At 40.4% G+C, this 22362-nt stretch overlaps 1 protein-coding gene across 9 annotated transcripts in view; it reads right to left on the bottom strand.

The window, feature by feature from the left end:
- SPAG9 (sperm associated antigen 9) overlaps positions 1 to 22362 on the bottom strand; it is a 60931-nt gene that overhangs the window by 24958 nt on the left and 13611 nt on the right. For 5 of the 9 annotated variants that reach the window (XM_027880604.1, XM_027880605.1, XM_027880608.1 and 2 more), the window contains exons 3-8: positions 18509 to 18579; positions 10722 to 10816; positions 5892 to 6045; positions 2040 to 2250; positions 1440 to 1539; positions 184 to 305 (exon numbers count right to left, since the gene is read on the bottom strand). In XM_027880604.1, coding sequence (XP_027736405.1) covers positions 184 to 305; positions 1440 to 1539; positions 2040 to 2250; positions 5892 to 6045; positions 10722 to 10816; positions 18509 to 18579 — 753 coding nt within the window. Of the gene's footprint in view, positions 1 to 183; positions 306 to 1439; positions 1540 to 2039; positions 2251 to 5891; positions 6046 to 9875; positions 10322 to 10721; positions 10817 to 18508; positions 18580 to 22362 lie in introns of those variants that run through there. The other 4 variants (XM_027880610.1, XM_027880611.1, XM_027880612.1 and 1 more) reach the window with 4 other exon arrangements.

Raw genomic sequence — 22362 nt, 5'->3', positions numbered from 1 at the left:
CTGACATCTTTATATTGAAAGAAAGAACACTTTCTCCCGTTTGAATTCCAACGACTACCTCAGGATGCTGCTCAAACGATTTTAATGCAAATGAAGCCTAACAATAAATCCAGCAAGAATAATTAAGCACTCCACTAACAAGGAAAATTCCTGCACACGGCATCTTTAAATAACCTTCCTTACCCAGCAAATCTGCACCTTCATCCACATCTCCAATTAGGCCAGAACCAGCAGATGACAGCTCTTCAAAGAGTGACTCTGTGTTGCGGTCAAACGCTTTGTTCTCGATGCCTTTGGTGGGAGTGCTGCTCAGGGAAGCAAACAAGGCGTGAAAAAGCAGACAGAAAACATTCCCACAACCACAACGGAGAGAGTTTTCTCTGCATCTTTACCAGTAGTTCATTTGTTACCCCTACCAGAACCCAGAAGTAAAATTCTCAGCAGCTTTCAGTTGCCTTACAAGTCCTAGATTCTATTTTCAAATACTACGTTGGCATCAAAATCCAAAACTTGGCATAGGTGCTCATATTCAGCTGGTCAGGATTTTAATAAATTAAAGCATATCAAGTTTTGGCCTGTAGAAATTCAGCCCCATCAGGACTTAGTCCAAATGCCTGAAGAACAGACAGCTCAGCCAAACTGGAAGTCATTTAATATAACATGAATGCAAGAGAACACAAGAGTCAAAGATCAAAATATTCCTCTGCCCAGAGAAGTGGCTCCTTTCACACAAAGCTCTTACACCATTAACATTCACTGCACAAGGTAATTTTTTCTATTTCATCACAAGAATGAAAAACACAGACACAAAATGTATTTGGAGGATTTGTGACTACCCCCTGAATTGTTTAGGGCTTGCCTCAAAGATCAGGCATCCCCAGCTACTAAATCAGCATCTGTTTATTTTTATGGTGCTACAGACCTTTAGAAAGAAATGTTACCCTTCACAAGCAAAAACCTGAAAGGGAGCAGACTAGACACAAGTTCTGTCAAAACTGGGATTCCACCACCAGACTCTGATAAATGAATTCTGTAATATTTGCAAAGCCAGTCATAAATCCAGATTTTAAAGATACAGGTGAAGGCAGAAGGGTCCAGTTTGGAAACTGCTAGTACTTTGAAATCTTCATCTAGGAAAAAAAGGCCTTTGGTACAGACCCTTTGCTTGGAAATAGGTAAAGAATATTTAAGTACCCTGAAGTCTGCTACAGCATGAAATACGCTGAACATTCATCAGGTTTAACAATAGAATAAAGAACTTTTGTTGCACTTAAAACCTCCTGAGGAATTTGTGGAAATAAGGTCACAGAAGTAGAAGATTCATTACATAATGCAGGATCTTAGTCTGGCATAATTTCTTAACAAGTTCCAAGTTCCAAACTGAAACACAGTACACTCTAAAATTTGTCTTCTTACTCAAATCACAACACACAACTTACCTGGAACCCTTATATCCACTGAGATCTTTATCCATATCCAACTCTGGAGTTGACTCAATGATTGCCTGAACTTCAGATTTTTCTTCATTTTCATTTCCCCCTAAGGCAAAGCAAGTGGTACATCTCCATAACAACACCACGACATTAACTACATTAATCAATCAATCACCAACTTAGTAGACTTCTGATCAAAAACTTATCAAGGTAATAAATGAGAAAACCTCCAGATTTTGTACTCTATTGCAGACACTGGAATTTCTAAGTCTCTCCTGAATTTAACATAAGGCATCCAACAGTAGTTATTTCCCATATTTCTGCAAGTGGAACCAAGATGTCTATCATCTCTCGACTTTTTGTGTCTAGCTAAGTGCCATTCCAAGGAAATGTCATAAATAATTCTGATTCTAAGGAAAAAGGGACTGAAGCCACTGATAAACAACAGACCTCTCTCTTATCAATACTTTGTGCTCCTTAAAATACAGAGTAAAAAAACCCCAATGTTTCTCCTTTGTGGCACAATGAGATATTTAATAACTATTAATCATGAGTAACCATGATTAATATATAGTAACCATGCACTAAGAATTTAAAGCAGCTCACCAGTGGACACATTTCTTGTCTCTTGAGCTGCCTGTACTTCAATATTCTTGCTTATGTCCACCTTGTCATTCGACATCTCTGTGTCCTTTGCAAGCCCTTCAACATTTTCCTTCTGAGGAGTTTCAGCAGGCAGCACAGGCACATCTGAAGCAGCTGTGGATGCTGGAGTAGTACATTTGGAGCCTGCCTGGCTGACATCAGAGAGCTCATCCTAAAATTGTACAGTTACCATTAAAAAAATGAACAAATTAAGGTGTTATGGGAAGAGTTGGGCATATAAACCAAAGATCAGAAACCAAAATTACTGTATTTTACTGAAAATTACGCAAATGAAAAGAAACAGGAACATAAATAATACTTTAGGCCAGTACAGTCATCTTTAGACTACAGCTGTTTCACTTCTCTTAAGGCAGCTACAGTTGCATAAAGAATACCTTTATTTTTCATAGCAATGTTTGATCTCAGGTGATAATTATAGTCACAATTTCAGGGTGCTTTTTGTTAAGCTTTCCAGACAATAAGCAACATTCCCACACTAATAATCCTTCTATAGCTGCACAATGAACTGCTGAATCTTCCCAAAGCCGTTATAAAACTAATTGTTCAAAATGCACATGGGATCTCGAAACATCCTCTTAAAAAGCAGAGATCAGAGCACTGATGCAGAACATGGATTTAACTGATACAAAAGATCTCACAGAATCATAATCACAGGGACCTTGAAGACCACCCAGTTCCATGGGCAGGGACACCTTCCACTAGGCCAGGTTGCTCCAAGCCCCGTCCAACCTGGCCTTGGACACTTCCAGGGATATCTGCAAGCACTTCACTGACACTGTTTTTACGTGCTTTAAAGTCTGAACTGCAAGCCCTGAATGACACTGGGAATGAGACATGGAACCGCAGTGACTGCCTGTCCAGTTAGATTTCAGATCCACTATGGAACATCAGTAAATAGTTCCTTCTTAGAAGCTGATTCCTGGCAACAACTGCCTTTAGAGTGAGACTGTATCAAGGCCCACAGGTGTGGCATTTATTCAGGAATTAATCCAGCTGCTGGACTCAGGATTATGACCATTACTCAGAGCTACAATAGACACTGGGTGGGAGGACAAGCTAGACCCTGTTTGATACAATTAGAGGCCACTACCTGAGTAAACCAACAGCCCCTTTTCTAGACCTTCTCTCATCTCCTTCATTCACATTTTACCCCTCATTCATGGCCAGACCCACACCAGCATCCAGATGATTTGAGGGTGACTTAAACAGCACATGACAGTGAACAGCTCACTGCAGACATAAAAACAAATTGGTCTGTTTAAGCCAATATTTTCTAGCTCACAATGTTAAAGGAGTCTTGCTGGGGAAAATAAAGATGAAACCTGAAGCTGGTGTGTGCAAAATGAAGGCAGGACGGTAAGTTTTGATAAGAAGATATTTTAGGGTTTTCTAAAATCAGAGGGAATCAGAGGTGAAAGCAAAGCCCTGGAAGTCTGTGACATTTAAAGTGTTATTGCAGGATACCCAAACTTGTCAAGAATGAAGCAACCAGATTTTGTAAAGCACAAATCCGCATGCTGCTAGTATCCCTCTCTGAGAAGGAAGTGAAACCAAATTTTAAGGTTATTTAAAAAAAAAAACACAAAAGAGATCTGTATATAGATACACATTCCCTCATTTGCACTTAGCGTAAGATTACTAGGAATTGTAACTTCTAAATTTTTACTTTCAGTGCTTCCTCGAAAGATAAGATTTTAATTTGGGAGGAAAACACCCATTTCTGTATATGTAAAGCTTGCATCCTATAGCTACACTCCCACATGGAATTTACCAGCCCTAGAAACACAATTCAGCACTTTCAACACCTGCCTATCAATTACCGACAGTTCTCCTCCTTTGTTAGTAAACTGCAGGATAACCAACTATTAATATTTGATATTCCGACAAAAGTATTCAGAAATACAGTCAACTAACAGATGCCTCCAGAGGAATAAAAGAAAAGGGGAAGAAAGCTACGCAAGTTACCCAATTGCCTTTTGAATTGGTGAAGTTCAGCCACTGGGTAATGATTCATAGTTCAGCGAGCAGATACAGAAGGGAGGAAGTGGTGCCCCTTACCGAGGGGATCCACAGTTCACACAAACCAGGAATAAAACCTCAACAGAGCTCTTGGCTCTGTTCAAACATTTCTACATCTTTGTATTCCAAAAGCATCCACTGACTGATGCAGCACAGACTGATCACTGACATTCACACACAAAGCTCAAGAAAAACAGCTTGATAGCACAAGAAAAAACAGTGAATAAAAACAATGAAGAGAATGGTCCTTTCCTTAAGGGAATTTCAAATAATCTCATCTATTTGATATTTCTGACTTTATTTATCTACGGTATTTTTTCAGATTACTCTTGGAAACTGCAGGGATTAAACTATCATGAACGTTTAATCTAGAAGAAAATGAAAAGCAATACCATTAAGTGGCACTGAATTAATCAAAATATCTCAAAGCCTAAACATTGGAAAGTCAGTGCTGTGTTGACTTAGTATATTTGACTTTTTTTGGCCATGTTTCTAAAAGACTTTTCCTTAGAAAAAAAAAAAAAAGGAAAAAATAGCTTAAAAATTCAATAATTAAACCTGAAGGAGTAACTCGCCTGCAATGTTGTGCAGAAAAGAGCAGAAGAAAATGACTGGTAGATAATTGTGTGTCATCTTACAGTGATACCCAGCAATGTCACTGCTGTACAAGCTACAGAACACTCAGGTTTTTTTCTCCTGGGTTTCTCCCTGACACCCATTCTTGGTGATATTTATAGAGGAATATATGACCATTAATGAAATGTTCATGCATGAAGGGAATAGCACAAATTCAAGACCCAAACTCATGGCTAGGATTATTTTTAAGTGACAAATTTTTAGAATCAAACTCATGTTGTTACTTTGATATGTTTACAATTAACCATTATTTACACTTCCCATTATGTCCACATGACCTCTAGAGGGGAAAAAAAAAAAAGGGGGGTTCCTATTACTTCTGAATAGCTTTTTTAGTTCTTATCAGTTAAATATTCCCTTGCTAGGTAGTTATTAAATTCACTTAGGAGGAAATTCCCCCAGTTGCATGCCTTTCTAGAAATAACAGTACTTCCATAGTATTCCAAAAAAACTCATCAAGAAGCACACAGGGAGGATTTACACATTCTGGAGTTCTTCACCCTGCAGATGCCCCTCCTGCTGTGCTGTGAGCGCAGCCGAGTCCTGACTGCCAGACTCATCACACTCCAACACCACTCCCCCATTCCTGCAGCTTGTTCTGTGCCACCCTCTCACTGTTGGAACACAGAACAATTGCAGGAATTCTAGCCAGGCTACATGTAAGGGAATTCATAATAACAGGATAGTCCAGGAAAGTTCAGTCATTCCCAACTCCGTGGCCTCCCTACACCTTACACCTGGCAGCAGGCAGAGCACGGCCCATGGAGCAACCAAAGCTTCGCTTCTAAAGCAGTGTTAATCCTGTTTACACTACCTAGTTACACACCTAGTGTGCAAAACCAAGTTGGAACCTTTGGAAAGGGTCCTCAGTCAGAAAGAAAAGACCCCCTGCTGGGAGTAAGATCAGACCTAACGTGTATTAACCACTCATTCAGAAAATGCAACCCAAATTCTGTTTATTCCAGTAAGAAAGTTCCCTCAAAGTCCATTCGAGTAAGCAACACATCTGGCTTGTACAAAGAAGATTTAGGGGTTCCCTCCTCCCTTTCAGTTTGTTTTGGTTTTGTTTTTTTTCATCCTGCCAAGGATGTGCTGTGAGAGTTTCTCCCGGCAAGAGGGCAGCCAAGCTGTGCTCACCTTCAGGCTGGTGTGGGACCGTGGCTGGCTCAGCTCGTGGAATTTCCAGTGCTCTGATGCAGGTGTTTCTGCTGCTTCTCTCTGAGCCTCAGGTGTGAGAAGGGCATCTCCTGGAGGTAACGGGAAGATGCCCAGAGATATCGGACGCTCCTTCCTGTTTGAGAGGGAGACAGGGTGTCAGCAGCCATTTCAGATGCCACACAATTTATTTCCCTCTGAAAAATCAGCAGGGAAGTGGTGAAATTATAGGTTCAAACATCCATACACTGTGCTCTAATAAATAAACAGTGGAGCACACACAGTATCTAATAATTCCTCATTTCACATGATTGCAAACAGTCAATTCCATGGCTTTAAATAGCAGTTATTGATTTACAGTGTAGCTAATCAATAGCAAACAAAAGTTTTACAGAGATTGAATACAAACCAGAGTCCAAGACAAAAATGTCTCCTTATTTCAGATTAAATTAGTTTTCACAGACACTCTTAAAAAAAACACAATTTTGCCATGTTTTTCCCCCCAAATACAGTACCACGTAACTTCTACAATGGCAAACAGCTAAATCATCAACTGAAGCATTGGCCAAAGTTGTAAATAATCAGCTTCAACTCCAACTCTTCTCAAAACACAGGGTATTTTATTTCTGCAGATCACAAGAATTACATGGATTTGTTTAAGTGAAAAGAACTGGGTCAAGGAATTACTGACGTTAAAACCAGCCCAGCCAAACGCTGGGCAGTTTTACCCAAGATCAGTCCAACACTCTTTCACCGCTCAAAAGCTTGTTCCAGCAAGGCAAGTTACTTCATCCCAACTCTTCACTCTTTTCACTTCCCTATCTACGGCAAACAACATTTGGAAATTCCACAGGTTTGTATGTTGACCCTCAAAAAAAACCCCCCAGCCCCCAGGTCAGTAGTGTGATGAGTGAACAAAAGGATTCATTCTTCCTGCCAGCAAGAGACAAAACCATTGTGTGCAGTGCCATTCATAGGATGCTACAGCCAGCCCTGAAAAGGAAAAATATCAGCCAGGCCTCGAACTGAGATAAAGCAAAGTGTTTGTTCAGGCAGAACAACGTAATGCAGAAAAAAAGAACTGTAATCAACTAGCACAGCTTTAAGTATACTAGAGGCAGAAGATAAAAGTGTCCACAAGAGATGGCAAAGTTCTCGCAATTTGGCATTGTGAAAGGTCAAATCACAAACACATACACTCTCTGTGGCAAGGCTTTTCACAAATTAAACAAATCCCAGGCAGAATCCTGTGCAGAATTAGTATCTGCATATAAATATAAATTATCTGCATATAAATTGTTTGCATACAAATACATGCAAAAATATGACAATGAGTGCTGAAAAGCAAACACTAAGCATTGTTTGGTTTTGTTTGTTTACTCTGAAGAAAAATTAGTCAAGAAGGGATTGTATTTAACAATTAATCAGTTAACTCCTTTTGGTAAATATTACATTGCCAAAAACACAATGCTCGAACAGCCAACAATTTTAAGTGGCATGAACCCTTCTGGTACAGGTGTACAAAGATGCTCCTTGTCACAAAAGCCGTTGCAACTAATTCTCAAATAAATATTACTCCAAGTTAGGTCGTTATTTGGGAAGGAGTTGAGCAGAGCAAAGCAGGCAGCAATGTGAGTAAAGCAAATTCAGTCATGGTTATAAAATTAAAACCATCAGATAATGTTCCAACATCTGCAAACCGACTGTGCTGAAAAGTCCTCCTGAGAAACCCCCCCAGGGCTGAACAGAGCTGGATTCCAACGATTCCCACTATTGTGACAGGTTCTGCCTTTCTTTAGATTTCCCACAGCTCCAATTCGTGAGGGGAACAAAAGACACACCACGGAGGCTGAGATTATGTCAAAAGACGGGCTGAGACCGTTTCATTGGGTAAGAAGTGCAAGAACAAAAAGGAGGAAGAAAAGCTGCCCTTTAGTGGGCAGATAAAGCCTGTACTGCGAGGGGCTGGCCTTGGGCATCCCCTCCCGGGTTTCCTTCCTTGCAGGACATGCCACAAAGCTCATCTTCCCTCCAATCTTCAAAACAGAGAATATTAAATGGGTACCAAAAATGTTCACACCTGGCATCTCTCTCTCTTTTTTTTTTTTACAGATTAATTTTAAATAAATCTTATAATAAACGTATTTTGATGTGCTAAACCACACTTCAGGTGCACTGCAACGCTACACAGTAAATGGAGTTTGCAGAAGAGGCTAATTCTGGAAATGAAGGTGAGTGTCTGCATTGAAAGAAATTATCTCATTAGACTGAAGCAATTTCACTTTATTGCACTGATTGTTGACGGGAAAGCAAAGAACTGCTCCCCCAGTGCCCAAGAAATATCCAAAAATATCGCAGTGAGCAGAACGGAAACACGTATTTTAAAAGCTTAAACTAATATTCTGTAGTGATGCACTGAAGCATTCACAGGAACCTTCAGGATAAGCAACCAGATGCTCAGTTCTAAAATCCGACTAGTGTTAAAAAATAGAAACAATTCTTCTACAATTAGATTCCTTCAGCCCATATTTATATCTTTTTTTTTTTTTTTTTAATGAATAAAGACTAAGGAACTGAATTCTAATTCCTGCAATTCCTGAAACAAATTACTAGAGGCGGGAAAAAGCATTTCCCCAAGCCCCTCAAATCCATTAAATACCCTCTATGGGAGCAAAAGCACATTACAAAAATAAATCTGTCCCTTAAACCACCTGACTGCTTAAATCTAAAAAAATCTCATATAAGTTACTGAACACAAAGTTCAATATTATGCTTTGTGGTTTATGGTTTTGTTTGGGGTTTTTTTGTTTGTTTGCTTAGAGTGGGGGTCATTTGTTGTAGGTTTGGGTTTTCCCCGCCTTTTAAAACAAACACAGCCTTACTAACTATATCAGTCTAAAAAGAGTTACACTTTAAATTTATTTTACTTCTTTGTGCTTAGATATTCATACAAGTTCATTATCAGCTATTGGTATAAAGTGCTATTTCTTTTATGTATTGATTGGCTTTAAACCTTTGGAACAATCCTTCTGTGCTCACAGACCCAAGTTAAAAGCATAACACCATACAAAGTGTACATGCACTGTGTGTATTAGGGAGGAAAAATCAGATAGCTGTTCCAGAGAACACTGTTTTCCAGCATTTTTTCCTGTTTAAATTAAGTTTATTATTAAGTTTACAACCACAGTCAAAGTAAGTCAAGTTTTCAGGTCAGAAGGCTGCATTTCAAAACTTTTCCAGCTGGTTTCTGTTTGGAATTATAGCACTACACCATGTTGGGATCACTTTTGGTCACAATATTCTAATGCATCTCTGTCTGCTACTGCTCCAGGCAAGTAGGACAAACAGAACATAACTTGAGGGGGGGGACAGACAGCTGGCAACTTGCCATACAAGTAGAGAAACAGAGGAGGGGATAACATTTGGCTGAACAATAGTGAATAGGCTTTAGGAGCTCTAATGCTCAAATAATGAAAGATTTTTTTTTTCTTCCCCCACCAACCAATAATCAGATCTTTTTTAATAATGTGATCAGCTAATTACTGTGGTTTTAGCATCAATTAACTGATCTTATGTAATTATTTTTGATTCCAAAAAGTGCAATTGAAGAGTGCAAAGCCTCAGACTGCATACATTTATGCTACACAGGATCAGCCAAGTACCTGACAATACACTGAGCTTTATCTGTGACATTAACACTGCAGCTTTTTTTGCAGGTTACAATAAACCACCATAAGAGCTCTCTACAGAAAAGAAAGAGATCCGTGAACCGACCTTGTACTCGCTTAAAGGCAATGAATTTTGAGTGTATAAGAAATATACTGTCCATAAACACGTTTACAGCAAAAGCTGATCCTTATAGATAATTTACATCTCTAATTCATCCTCGTTCTTTCCGTTTGGAAGGAAAGCAGAAAGAAGGGAGAGAGGAAGAGCACGAAGCCAGGGTTCAGTAGGTCAGAGTACCTGAGTATCCTTGGGAGGTTCTGCGTCAGAGCTGGCACACCAGTAGAAATAGAAAAGTGCACGAGCAGCAGAACCGAGAGCGACACCAGGATCGCGGAATTAATGACCACCGCCCCGCCAACGAAGCCAAACACAAACAGCAGCATGCATCCAGGATTCATGGCGCTGCCCTGGCATGGTGGAACGCCGCGACCGGGAAGGCTACGGAGGGGCCGAGGGTGTATCTTTGTCGGCAAAGTCTGTCATTCAGCCGCCGCCACAAAAACAATGCCATCAGCCGCGGCGCTCCACTCTCTGCAGCAGCTCCGGAGCAATGACATCACCGCTCTCCTCCCCCTCGCCGGAGCATCTATGCAGCAGCAGCGCAGGGACACAGCCAGCCCTGGAGCGGCTCTCCCGCCTTCCACGCAGAGTTCATAGGCTACAAAGCTCCAAAATCTGCATAATATATTCACAGCAAGCCCTCAGGACGAGCGGGTACCACGTACGCACCTCCATCGCCCCACGCACAAAAGCCACGGCAGGATTCCGGCTGTGCCGGGACAGCTGCTGACATTTTCCCTGCCTACCCCAACGCAAACACCCCCCAAAAAAAAAAGAAAAAAAGAGCTGAAATTGTTTTAGGCTAATTAATGTCCAAAGTGTATCTCCACGTTTAGCAGCACAACAGCAAAAGCCTCTTTCCACCGATTTCTACGCTGTTCTCCTCCCGCATTCCAATCATACAACAAATCTTTCCGATTCAGCCGAACCGTTGTTGTAGGATTAAAGAACAAAGTCTTGCAAACACAAATGAAAGGATTTTTTTTCTTTCATTTCAGGGTGAGAGCGTAATAAATAGCTTACCTAATTCTACTGTGTGTTGTGGATTCTAGCTGATCACCCCCTGTTAGCTGATGAAGTTTGGTTCTTTCCAAGTGCTCCATATAATTGTGAATCATCTGTTCAAAAGGACAGAAACAGCAAGAAATATTTAATAACATTTACTACAACTGCATAATTCCTGACCAATACAATATATTCTCCCCCTGTAATGCTAAATAGTAAAAGCATTTAGAAACATTAGAAATAAAGGAAGAAGCAAAATTATACAGTGTGTAAAACCACAAACCAGAAGAGAAGTCCATAATAAACTAAAAAAATTGGAGAACTTCCTTGTGCATTGATGCACAGGAAACATCCTTAGGGTACACAAAGTGTATGTGATATTTCAAACATGAGTTTTGAACAGAAGTACATTTCAAATCCATTTTGGAGTCTAAGACCTTTATGATCAGTAGATATTAACATTTATTATGTGATACATAATAGGCACTATGGCCTAATTGCAGAGTACTGTGAAGGTCAGACAATATGCACCTCAGATATTAAACAGACTGAATCCATGACCTAATAATCAGATTATTTCTGTAGGCAGAAATACAAAGTCATAGTCTCTTCTCCTTTTTCCTTCTAAAATTCAAAGAAACTTCAGCTTTCTGTATTTTCTAGAAGTGAAGTTTGGGTTTAAATTATCTAGGCTGACATCTCATAAAAAGGGCTGAGTGGCTGTGGGTTTTTAGCACTCAAGAAGAGCTGGTTTGCTTTCTCACAGGAGACAGCCACAGGCCAACATGCTGAGTGCTGCAGTCATGACTTATTTAATGAACCCTGCCTCCCATCAGCCAGAGGATGCTGCTCTCAGCAGGTAAGTGATCCAGGACATGCACAGGGAGAAGTAACAGGTATCACTGCATCACTCCAAGAGGCTCTTGGATACATGTCTCTCAAATTAACACAGGGAAAGCCTGAGGAGAACCCTACACAGCATTTGGTATTTTTAGCATTTCTGCACTCACGTTCACAACTGAACAGGGGAGTAGGAACAAGAAAGAAGGAAAGAAATTACAGGTGTACTGCAGAGGAATTCAGTGTACTTTATTCCTGAGACATATTCAGGTCACATCTTAAAGGCTTCCTCTAGAAAAAAAAAAAACAAACTATTCTTCAAAACTGTAATTTCTTCTACTATTCTACCAAGGGTGTACACACACCTTAGAATAGTGATATTAGCAGCCATTTGTACAACCAGTGTTACATAACCTTTTATTCTGGGGGCAGCTGCACACACTAAGACTGAACTCAGCAGCACCTGGAAACCTAAATCCACGTATTACTTTCAAGTGAGGGTTGACGTGCCCAAGTTTGACCTTCAGATGCCACCGACCTCAGTGCCAGCTTCTCCTCAAACACTGTCTGCCAGCACTAGCTACCTGTGAATATATATTCCTTAGTCTCAGATTTTTCTGATCAAGTGAACTGGCTTAAGATATCCTGCCTGATGGATATTCTATAAATCAGTAATTTAGGTTAAGTGGTGGTTACATACAGATGCTGCTTTTCCCAGCATTCACCTGAACTAATAAATATAATTCAGACAAGAAAAAAAAAAACTTGCTATTTTTAGAGAAACATTATATAATATACTTGAACTGCTGTCAAAAGCGTACATTTATCCTCCAACAAAACACAGCAGTTTCACCAGGCCATTGCATTTATTCTCTGATTTTTAATGCTTGCTCACACCCAGAGAGGCAAACAAAAGGACTGAAAGCTCCACCTTCGACTATCCACATTTACTGTTTTTTCCATTTCCACCAAGCAGCCAGAACTAGGTGTTCCAATTGTTCCTTTGCATAGTTTTGCATAAGTTTATTACAATGCATATTAATTTAGGAATTCCAGGGGGGAAAAAAAAAACCCAACAGCGCATTAAAAAAACCCCAACAGTGCCTAACTTCAAAATGCACATTAGACATTCTGTATCCAGCTCCTGGCTTCCCTCATCATGGGAGAGAGATATTGCTGAGCAGAAGCTGACCCCCCTGCAAACACTTCCATTTGCAGCAGGCCAACTGGTTTCTTCAAATAAAATTTTAAACAGAACAACGGTTGTGCTTTTCAGCCAGGGAACGGGAGCTGAGTAACTAGTACCTCTCCAGGGGACTACTATCACAAGGGGGAAAAAAGAGTAGGGTCAGTAAAACCCACACAACTTTCATGTTTTGCAAAGTACATGGTTTAACCTACTTTTTCCCCTCCTCTCAGTCTGTTCTTCTGTTTACTGAAATGTCTCATCACATTTATTACCCACAGACAGAGGCTGGAGGGCAGGTCAATGTAAAGGATTGTGCAGTTTAGCATTGTCCTGCAGCTGAAAATGATGATGATGGTAAAATAAGCCAATCTGTAGGTCACACACTTCAGCACAAAGCACATAAGCTATAGGAGCACAAAAATAAAATGAAAACCCAAATGTATGTGCAGGTGCAGTGCTGCATGGCAGTTTCTCCACAGATCCAGCCACAGCTTCTTGGGAAATAAGCTCACTGTAGCTCTTCATCTACAATAAAACTTTAAAGACTCACTCCAAAACCACTGGGGCTTTAATCACACCACAGCCAAAGATCTTTTCAACCTAAATGGCCCTCGAGGCTCAGCATATCCTTGAAGTGCCATATCCAAAAAACCATGTAATGAATCAAGGCACTAGAATTCTCAGTGCTCAAGACCTAAACAGAAGTTTTGCTGTTTTGAGATTACTCAGCTATCCAAAGAAAAGTTTTAATAATACCAACAACTTAAAAATAGACTTCAATGGATTTAATTGCTTTCCACTCAGCACAATTCTTACTGAAGTTGAGCTGAAGGACAAATGATAAATAAATGACAATGTCCACCCCCCTTCTCTTCTGTAAAAGCTACAGTCAATATTTAATCATCCATAACCTTGTACTACTGACAGCTCATCCTCCTGTTCATGAAGTCCAGTATTGTGAATACGACCAATTGTTCCAAGGAAGACACCACAAACACTGAACACTTCAGCACTGTAATTAAACATGTTGCTCAATTACCATCAGCTGAGGGGATTAAAGGTAAAACCAGAACTTGGAAGAATTAGGAGAATTACCCTAGTTAGTTAACAGCATTTCACAGTTTAGGTGTTAGTCATTTTAGGGCACATGTACAGGCTACAACAAGCTTTTGAACACATTACAGCAGGAACATGAAATCCATTCCCTTCAAAAAGCAAAGCTTTTCCACTTCAAGAAAATACTCAGATTGGTTTCCTCATATGGCACGTGACAATTCTACAACTGCAGAAGTGTTACAGGTTTTTCTACATCTTAAACTTCAGCATTCAGTCCAAGACAATTTTAAAATCCTGTCACTCGTTTCTGTTCCTACCCTTACAAATACAACCACTCCCAATGTACACAAGTCTGACACTTCCTTTGTCACAAACAGATGTGGATATGCCATGTTGGGGATATCGTTACCTGCACCTTTGCCTTAACCAGGTTGAGAGCATCTCCTTTATACCTTCCTTGCTCTTTCGCTCCTCCTTCCTTTTTGTGTCACTGCTTTAGCTCCCCCCGGACAGGTTTCAGTAACTCTCTCTCTGTCAGACCAGGCTCAGAGCTACAGCCCTCACTGTTCATCCCGTGGATCCAATCAGGCTTGGCACCAGCAGCTCCTCCCTTTGGGAATGCTCAACCAACTGTGTATATATAGATCTTTCTGTGTCCCAAATAATCTAGATTTATTAAGGTAACAGATATTTCCAGAATCTCCTTGATTCAGAACCAAAGTCCTAAATATACTTCCATGTAACTCCCTTTTTCCTTTGAGGATTTGTGGTGAACTTGCCACTTAAGTAAAAGCATCATTCCTGTTAGAGAGCTTGACGCATCCTTATCCATACAGAAGATGATGTAGCTGGAAGATACAGTAATATGTAAAGAAGTTAAATCCAGGTTTTATAGATCAAGCTGTTAATGCTTAGTATAAAGCTTCAAAAAAGCTATTTGCTTGAACAGATATCTAAAGTCTTGTCTCACAGACTCTGTGACTGGTACCCAAGCTTGGCTATAATTGTGACTAGACACCTCCACCAGCCTCCTCTTCCTGTCTCCCTACACAGGGACTTGCTGGGGATATGTTTATCCAAATGAACCTGACAAAGTCCGTTCCCCATGCCAGAGACAGGCTCACTGTTCTGTCACATTGTATCAGTGCAGAACACTGAGAAACTTCCATGGCCCAATTATGCTTCATTAAACTAAGCCCATATTCTGTGTGTCAGGGAAAGAGATATCGAACTATCTCAGCCTGGAGTTTCCAAAGGACAAAAAGAATAACTTCCTTAAACTGGGGGGGGGGGGGAAGTTTATTTTGGAAATGTTTGCAGAGACAGGCCTGCTTTTATACAGGCAATATAACCACTCAGATTTCTATTAAACAGAATAGTATTTGAGATAGAAAGGAACTTTGTCACTCAGTTGCAGCTTTTAAGTCTATAGAGGAAAGATGTGAAGATTTCTGTATTAGACCAGTCCATTCTGGTTCCCAGCACACTGCCCCTGGCTGTAGGATTACTTCCTGCATCTGCTCCTTTACAGTCAGAGAAGGATGGAAACAAGACTTTGCACAGTCAGATTCCAGAGATTCCAACTCAGGAACTCCAGCACACTGCTCTATTGCTCATCTAGTCTGAGCACTGGAACAGGGGATGATCAGCACAAGATCAAAACACTGCAAACACAGGAAAGACAAGGAACTGGAGCGTGGATGTAGGAACACATTCAGGCAGCATCCATCGTGTTCTGACTGAACAGTTGATTCTCTTCACTACCTGCTACAAATGCCCAGCTACACTCCACCTTCCAAACTGCCAGCTCAACTGCTCAGGTTCTCATACCCTAATCCATTTAAAATCAAGCCAGTTAGCTCAAGTACAGATTTAGTGGGGAAGGAAGCTTAGGGGGATATACTCCACTCACACCAGCCAGCTCACCTCCCACTCCACAGAGAGCAGCAAGAGGTTAATTGAACAGAAGGGTGAGGAAGGCTAAAGCCTCTCCCCAGAGCTCTGCCCAGCCAGGGCAGCCCTGCTGTCTCTGCAGCTGCAGACACCTTGTTGTTGCTAGGGCAGGCTGGGGCTGGAGCTGCAATGCAGAGCCCTGGCTCTGGCAGGCTGAGCTCCAAGGAGAGCTCCCAGCTCTCAGCACGGCACACACACTGCAGGAGAGGGATGGATTCAGCTCTCTGGTTCACATCACTGGGGCAACTTCCCCTGGAGATTCAGTTGCAGGTTTTGGTCCATTGCAACTGAAACTGTTCGGGCAACATCCCCCTGAGCTGCCGAGCCAGCACGTTTGCTGGGCAGTGAACTCCAGCAAAGGCCCCCACAGACAAGGAAGGATTAGGGCTGAAAGAATATGGTTAGAGCCTCAGTGAAGTCAAGAGCTGGAAGAGAAAGACATAGAAGTCTGAAATATTCAGCTGTGAAATAAGGAATAATGGAGGATGGAGGGAAACAAATACTGAAGGCAGAACAGAGAAAAATTGCTAGAAATTAAGACTGCATGAAATGCAGTCAAGTCACATCTTTAACATGACATCTGTCAAAGTAAGCACTGCCAACATCTTAGAGCTAAATAATAAAAAATCTTTCTAATGCTCTGTTCATTACTTGGTCCATTGAAAGAAAAACAATTGCCATTTCAGCAAGTACCAAAGATGGATCACTAGCAAAGACAACAGTAAAGCTGATTCAGAATGAAGGAAGTATCCCTTCCCAAAAAAGGATGGAAGAAAGAAAGGTTTCAGAAACAAGTATTCTGATAGAAATACTTGAGTCAATAAACCTGATAACTAAATGCTGAAAGTGGGTTGGATATTTGCCAAAAAATATCTTGCATTAAAAGAAAAAAAGTTACTACACAGACCTAAAACACTACAGTTTGTTGGGAGAAAGGAAAGCTGGAAATAACAAAGGGAATAGAGGGAGATGGGCACTATTATCAGCCAGACATCAAAGTCTATAGATATGAAAAAAAAAAGGTAAAAATAACCAAATTTAAAGGTGTGAGCTTCTAAAAACAATGTAATATGAATTTTCCTTCATCACCCTGTTTTCTTTCAGTATTTCGGGTTGTCGGAATTGACTAAACACAAGGAAAGAGGTGAAACATTAAAAATGGAAGAAATAAAAATGCTTAGAGTGGGAAAATAAAGAAAGGAGGCAAACATATTAAAAGGGAGGAGCACAGAAAACATGACACCTGATTTTAGGAGCACAGAGGTATGGATATACCACGCTACATTATAATTTATTTATGGAGAAAGGATACAGTCACCTCAGTAATAAGAAAGCCCAAGGAAAAACCTCTCCCTACACCAAAGAGTGAATTTAAGATGTGAAAGCATTTAATAAATTTGAATCAAACCAGCAGAGGCTGTTGTCCATTTTGGAGCAAAACCTATGTAAAAAGACATTCAGAACACGTCATTAGCATTTCGTTGAATTAATGGTGCCCAATACATTTAGTTATCTTGAACTCTGCAAAACAGGATTGAATAAAAACCTGTGCCACCTGTTCTCTTGTGACAATACCCACAGGTCCTGACCACAATAACCAAAAGTCTGCAAGCACCCAGTACTCTGAAGTACTTCCAGCTCAAAAGAATGTAAAACTTAAGTGGGTAACACTACAATTTGTTACTTCTCATTTTACTTAAATTTCCAGTTTTCAGCAGATGCATCATTCTAAAGCAACTATTCAGTAATAAATGTTATCTTAAATACATCAGGATTTCAGTAAATATACAAATATTTTTATTTAAGAGCTGTAGAAGTCTTGTCACGTAATACTTGAGCACTACATGCTGGTTGTGGTTCCAGGACACTTGCAGCTGCTGTCAGTACAACACACTCAACTTAGGATTGCTGAGGAAGTATTCAAGGTAACCAAATCTGACAGCTGTATCTGCTTCCCCTTTCCCCACATGGGTCTTTTGAGCTGGGAACAGTCAGAATGGCATTCCCCTCTTTGGGGGTGATCTAAAAACAGCTGCCTGCCCTTTCAAAGGCAAAAAATCAATCAGAGCAAGGACAAGAACTGTGCTCAGTATTGGGACTCTAGATTAACCAGAATAATTCAGAGAACCCAGTGACTTCTCCACTAAAATACGTCTACAAGCCAGGCTGCAAGACAACCTGCTACTGAAAATCAAAGCACTGCAAGTCCCTTTTTTATGCTTTGGAACCAACTTTAATAGCGTGGCTCTTATTTATTTAAATTGCCAAATTCAAACTCATTCCCTCTTCATCAATCCTGTTTTCAATTGCTATCAGTAAGGTATGGCAGGGAATTCTTTTGATCACTAATCTCAGAAGGCCAGGTTTTGAAGGTATTTGTTCCTTCAATGGTACAAATAAAACCAACACAGAAAATTGCTGGAAAGAGTAAGAGAATGCAATTTCATTTCTATTTCTTTGAAGTTTATTAGTGTGCCTTGAAGAACTGCCTTTGAAACATGGAGAAGCAAATTCCTGATTTTTAAAACTTAGTATCTGACAAAGCATAAAAACTGACAAACACATAACCAAGTCAACATGGAAGAACAGACACGTGAATGAGAAAAACTACTTTGTCAAACGAAGCCTGGTTACAAATAACATCAGTACAAACATGCAAATACCAGTGTACAAACCAAAACATCCAATAGTTCTCCCAATTGCTCACAATACAAAGTTTTCCACATTTTCACAGGTACTCTGAAGTTATCTTGCTGCAATGACCTACCTCTGTATGCCTTGAATGAAGTGCATTGTATTCCTTCTTGAGTTCTGCCTCCCGCTCCTCAAGTCTGCTAACTGGAAGAAGAGAAACCACAAGAATAAAATTAAATTCAGAGTTCTAGGCAATGAGGTTGACTTGCCTGGGACCAGGCAACCAGACCAGAGTATTCGTAGTGGTGAATAGCCAAGAGCACAATAAAAAAGATGTCGGTGCCCGTGGTTTTGAGCTCCCATCACTTGAGCTTCCTAAGCTCATCCACAGCAGCATGATCCTGCAATTTGCATTCCCCTAAAGAGCACAAATAATATTTTCCCCTGCTGATTGCTGGTCCAGTGTGAGAGGGGATTTTTATGTTCAAGACCATCTTACTGCCCACACCAATCCAGATTGTTTCAGATGTGCATGTAGAAACTGTGGGAAGAGGCAGAGCTACATCAGACCTGACCCTGGATGAAGCCGTGAACTCCAGTTAAGGCTCTACTTTAGTTTCCTAGAATGTACCCACACCATCTCCAGAAATGTTTAGTCAGGACAAACAAACTAGGTATTTGTTAAAACAGTTTTAAGTCCTATGTGGTACAGACATTTGCTCATATTTCTCTGAGTATTAAGGCAATAGATGTAGGGAAAGGAAACATTTGAATATTTCTGCAGATATTCCAAGAAATCAAAAATACATGAAGCAGATCTAGGAGAACTTTAAAAAATAAGCTCATATTAGGAAGAAATGAGCTGAAATAAACTGTGATATCCCAGTGCAATTAATCTGCTGAAAAGCTAACAGAATTTGGAACTTTCTTCACACAACTTATCCTCTCATTCAAACACAAAACATTTTTTGCTGCTTAGATGTGAATTCCACCTTTTTATTTAGGTATTTTTGAGCATGATATTTATGTGGCATAAGCATGTGCATCAAGTTGTGTAACTGAGCTTCTTTTATTCCACTTGCCACGTTTAAATACCCCTGGGAAAATTCAAATTTATAGTTACATGTCTCCAGAGACTCATTGCCAGACACACATTATCTGAAGACAAATGCCAAGATCTTCTCTGCCATTTGCATATTTTCATGTTGCCAACTGGGTCTTCTGAAAATTAATTCTCCATATACCATTGCTTTTTGCTCCACATATCTGTATTCTGGCACAGTATTTTATCCTAATTAAGCTCCAATCAAGAAAGGTCTTTGCCAGAGTCAAACGCTGGAACTGAAAATACATAACTGTCTGCTCACTCAAATCTGTGTAAACATTCTTAGCTCCTAATCTAATCTTGCTCTTATAAGAACATTAAGTTCCTTGACACAACCTTTTGCACTCCACCTATAAATATCTGACCAAAAGTATTACATCAAATGTTATTTATACTCATGCAAGATCGAACACTTCCACTTCTGCCATCATCGAACAGGACAAAAGCTCTTTGGATCAAACAGCAGCAAGTGATGTACAGGTATTTATAACACAACACATATAAAAATATATTTTACAGCACAAGACATACATAAATATGTATTCTTGAGATGCAATGCAGAACACAATATTTATTGAATGGAAGATTTTGGTTTATTATTTTGAGGCACAAGTTGTTTTAAGTCTCCTCATACATTTAGAGGGAAGTTATGTGGTAAGAGGCTACAGAAACAAGAGTCAGAATTTATAGTTAATGACGTAACAAACCATATTTTACCCACTGTGTTAGACTGGCCAGCATCCTAGTCATGAGTAATTAGATTTTAAGCAGCAGAGACACCCTGGCAGTAACCACTTGGCAGCTCCACTGCCCACACCCCCTCCAGTGACACTGTGCTCCCACATGAGCCCCCCATGCCCAGGCTGTGCATCACAGTCCCAGGGGCTTTCCCACAGGTCAGTAGAGCCTCATCAGGAACTCGCACACAGACCAAGTACCCCACACTGCTTGGTACACTCATGTCTAGGCAGTGCAGACAACCCCGGAGATTAATTCTTCCAGTGGATTCTGGAAAAAACACTTGACAGAGCATTTAATGAAGATTAACACCATGTCAGGTGTTACAAACACCCTTCTTCACAGTTGTCCATAACCAACCTTCAGGAAATCCACAAAAGCATTTCCCGTATTGTGGATACAACACACCCTTGCACAGGGGTTGAGGTTCCAAAAAGGAGCACACCACTTTCTCCATCTATGAAGAATAAAATTTTAAAACATTTTAAAACATTTATGTGGCCCAATTTTAAACAGCTCCTTGGATCCAGTCATAGAAGACAAATATATACATAGATAGGGCACTGCATAGTGGGGGATAGAGCCAATAGTTTGATGACAATTCCCCTCAGGTACAAAGGTTAAAGATGATATAATGGACACTTCATTCTGGAATTCACTTCCAGCTGTGCAACACGTTACAGTCCTAGAGTTGGAAGTTTCAGTCCTAAGAGGACGTACACCAAGTTAAACATCCTCAACAGACACCACATTAACAATCCTCAGAACTGGTTTTTCCAATACCAGCAAGATGAGACAACACTGGAAATCTATTCTACCCAAAACATGCCTCCCATCAAGATAAGATCTTGATAAAACAACCAACTGAATATGCTTCCTTTTTCCAATCAAATATTGTGCAAGAGATCAGATACTCCCAGAGGATCAGAGACCACCACTGACTTGAACACAGAAGATGCCTGAACCTGATGTAGAACAGAACTTTAAGGAAGACCACTAAGTTCTTGCCCCAAAACCTTGGAGAAACTTAAGTCATTATTAAAGATATATCCCCTTCAGCAGTAACAGGAAACCAAAAAGGAGAGGGAAAAAAAATGCCTTTCCTTGGCACCCAGAAGTCCATTTCCAACCCAATTGTCACCAGTTCCATTTTAATCCACCAGCACACAAAAGAGTGGAAGTCTGGCCCTGATAACACCCCAAGGAATGGAGCTGGGAGCTGGCTCTGCCAAGTGGCAGCCAGACATGGTTCCCATCAGTCTGACTTAAATAACAATACAAAAAGTTCCTCTGATATTTCAGTCTCAGACTTTTTCCACTAAGATGTCAAATTCTTAATGGGAGGATGATAAAATTAATTTGAGTATATACACCCTAAAAGCAAGAGCATTGTCTCTGTTGCAGTATGTCTTTATAAAGACATCATATCCTTCTTACATCATGGAGGATATTACATTGCAAGATTGTTTAAGATATGATGTGCAAAATGTAACACATCAAAAAAGTTGCACTACTCATAATTACAAGCTTATATGAAAAAAAATTCCAAAGTCTTCAAGCATCATAAGTTTGAGCAAGAAAAAGCAAATATTCTAGTGCTTTTAGGCTGATGAGAAAGCATCCCACTGGAACACCACCACAGACTCAAGCCCAAGGCCTACTTGCAACCTTCTCCAGCACCATCAATGTCCTAAGACCTTCAATGACCTGAAATACCAATGCTGACCAAAGTTCTCTCAAATCAAACCAAACAAGTCTAAAAATGGGAGATTAAATATTCTGGTAAACTAGACAGAAGCCTCTGGAGTTTGTCTCCTGACAGCATTATGAGCAATCAGGCAGCAAAACTGCCCACCCTGCCTGTTCAAAAGTCAGAGCTTACCTCCCAAGTCTGATGGCTTTTACCAAGTTTGGAACACCCTTCATCTGTATGTTGTCCTCTGCCTCAAACTCCTGACAAGCCTGAGGGGGAGAAAGAGAAACAGACCTGCTAGAATGGCAAATCCAACCAGTGTGATGCCTTCAGGAGGAATTACAGGTTCCTCCTACACAAGCCAGGACAGAGATCCAGCTCATTAATGAGCCTTTCCTACCACCAGGACTATCTGAAGGCTCCTTGGACAGCTTTCATCCAGCTCCACTCT

This window comes from Empidonax traillii, unplaced genomic scaffold (assembly GCF_003031625.1).
Source record: "Empidonax traillii isolate 1590-97213 ecotype Southwest subspecies unplaced genomic scaffold, ASM303162v1 scaffold73:size1297144, whole genome shotgun sequence".
Lineage (NCBI taxonomy): Eukaryota > Metazoa > Chordata > Aves > Passeriformes > Tyrannidae > Empidonax > Empidonax traillii.
Note: the sequence above shows the minus strand (reverse complement) of the source record. Positions and strands in the feature narration are given on the sequence as shown.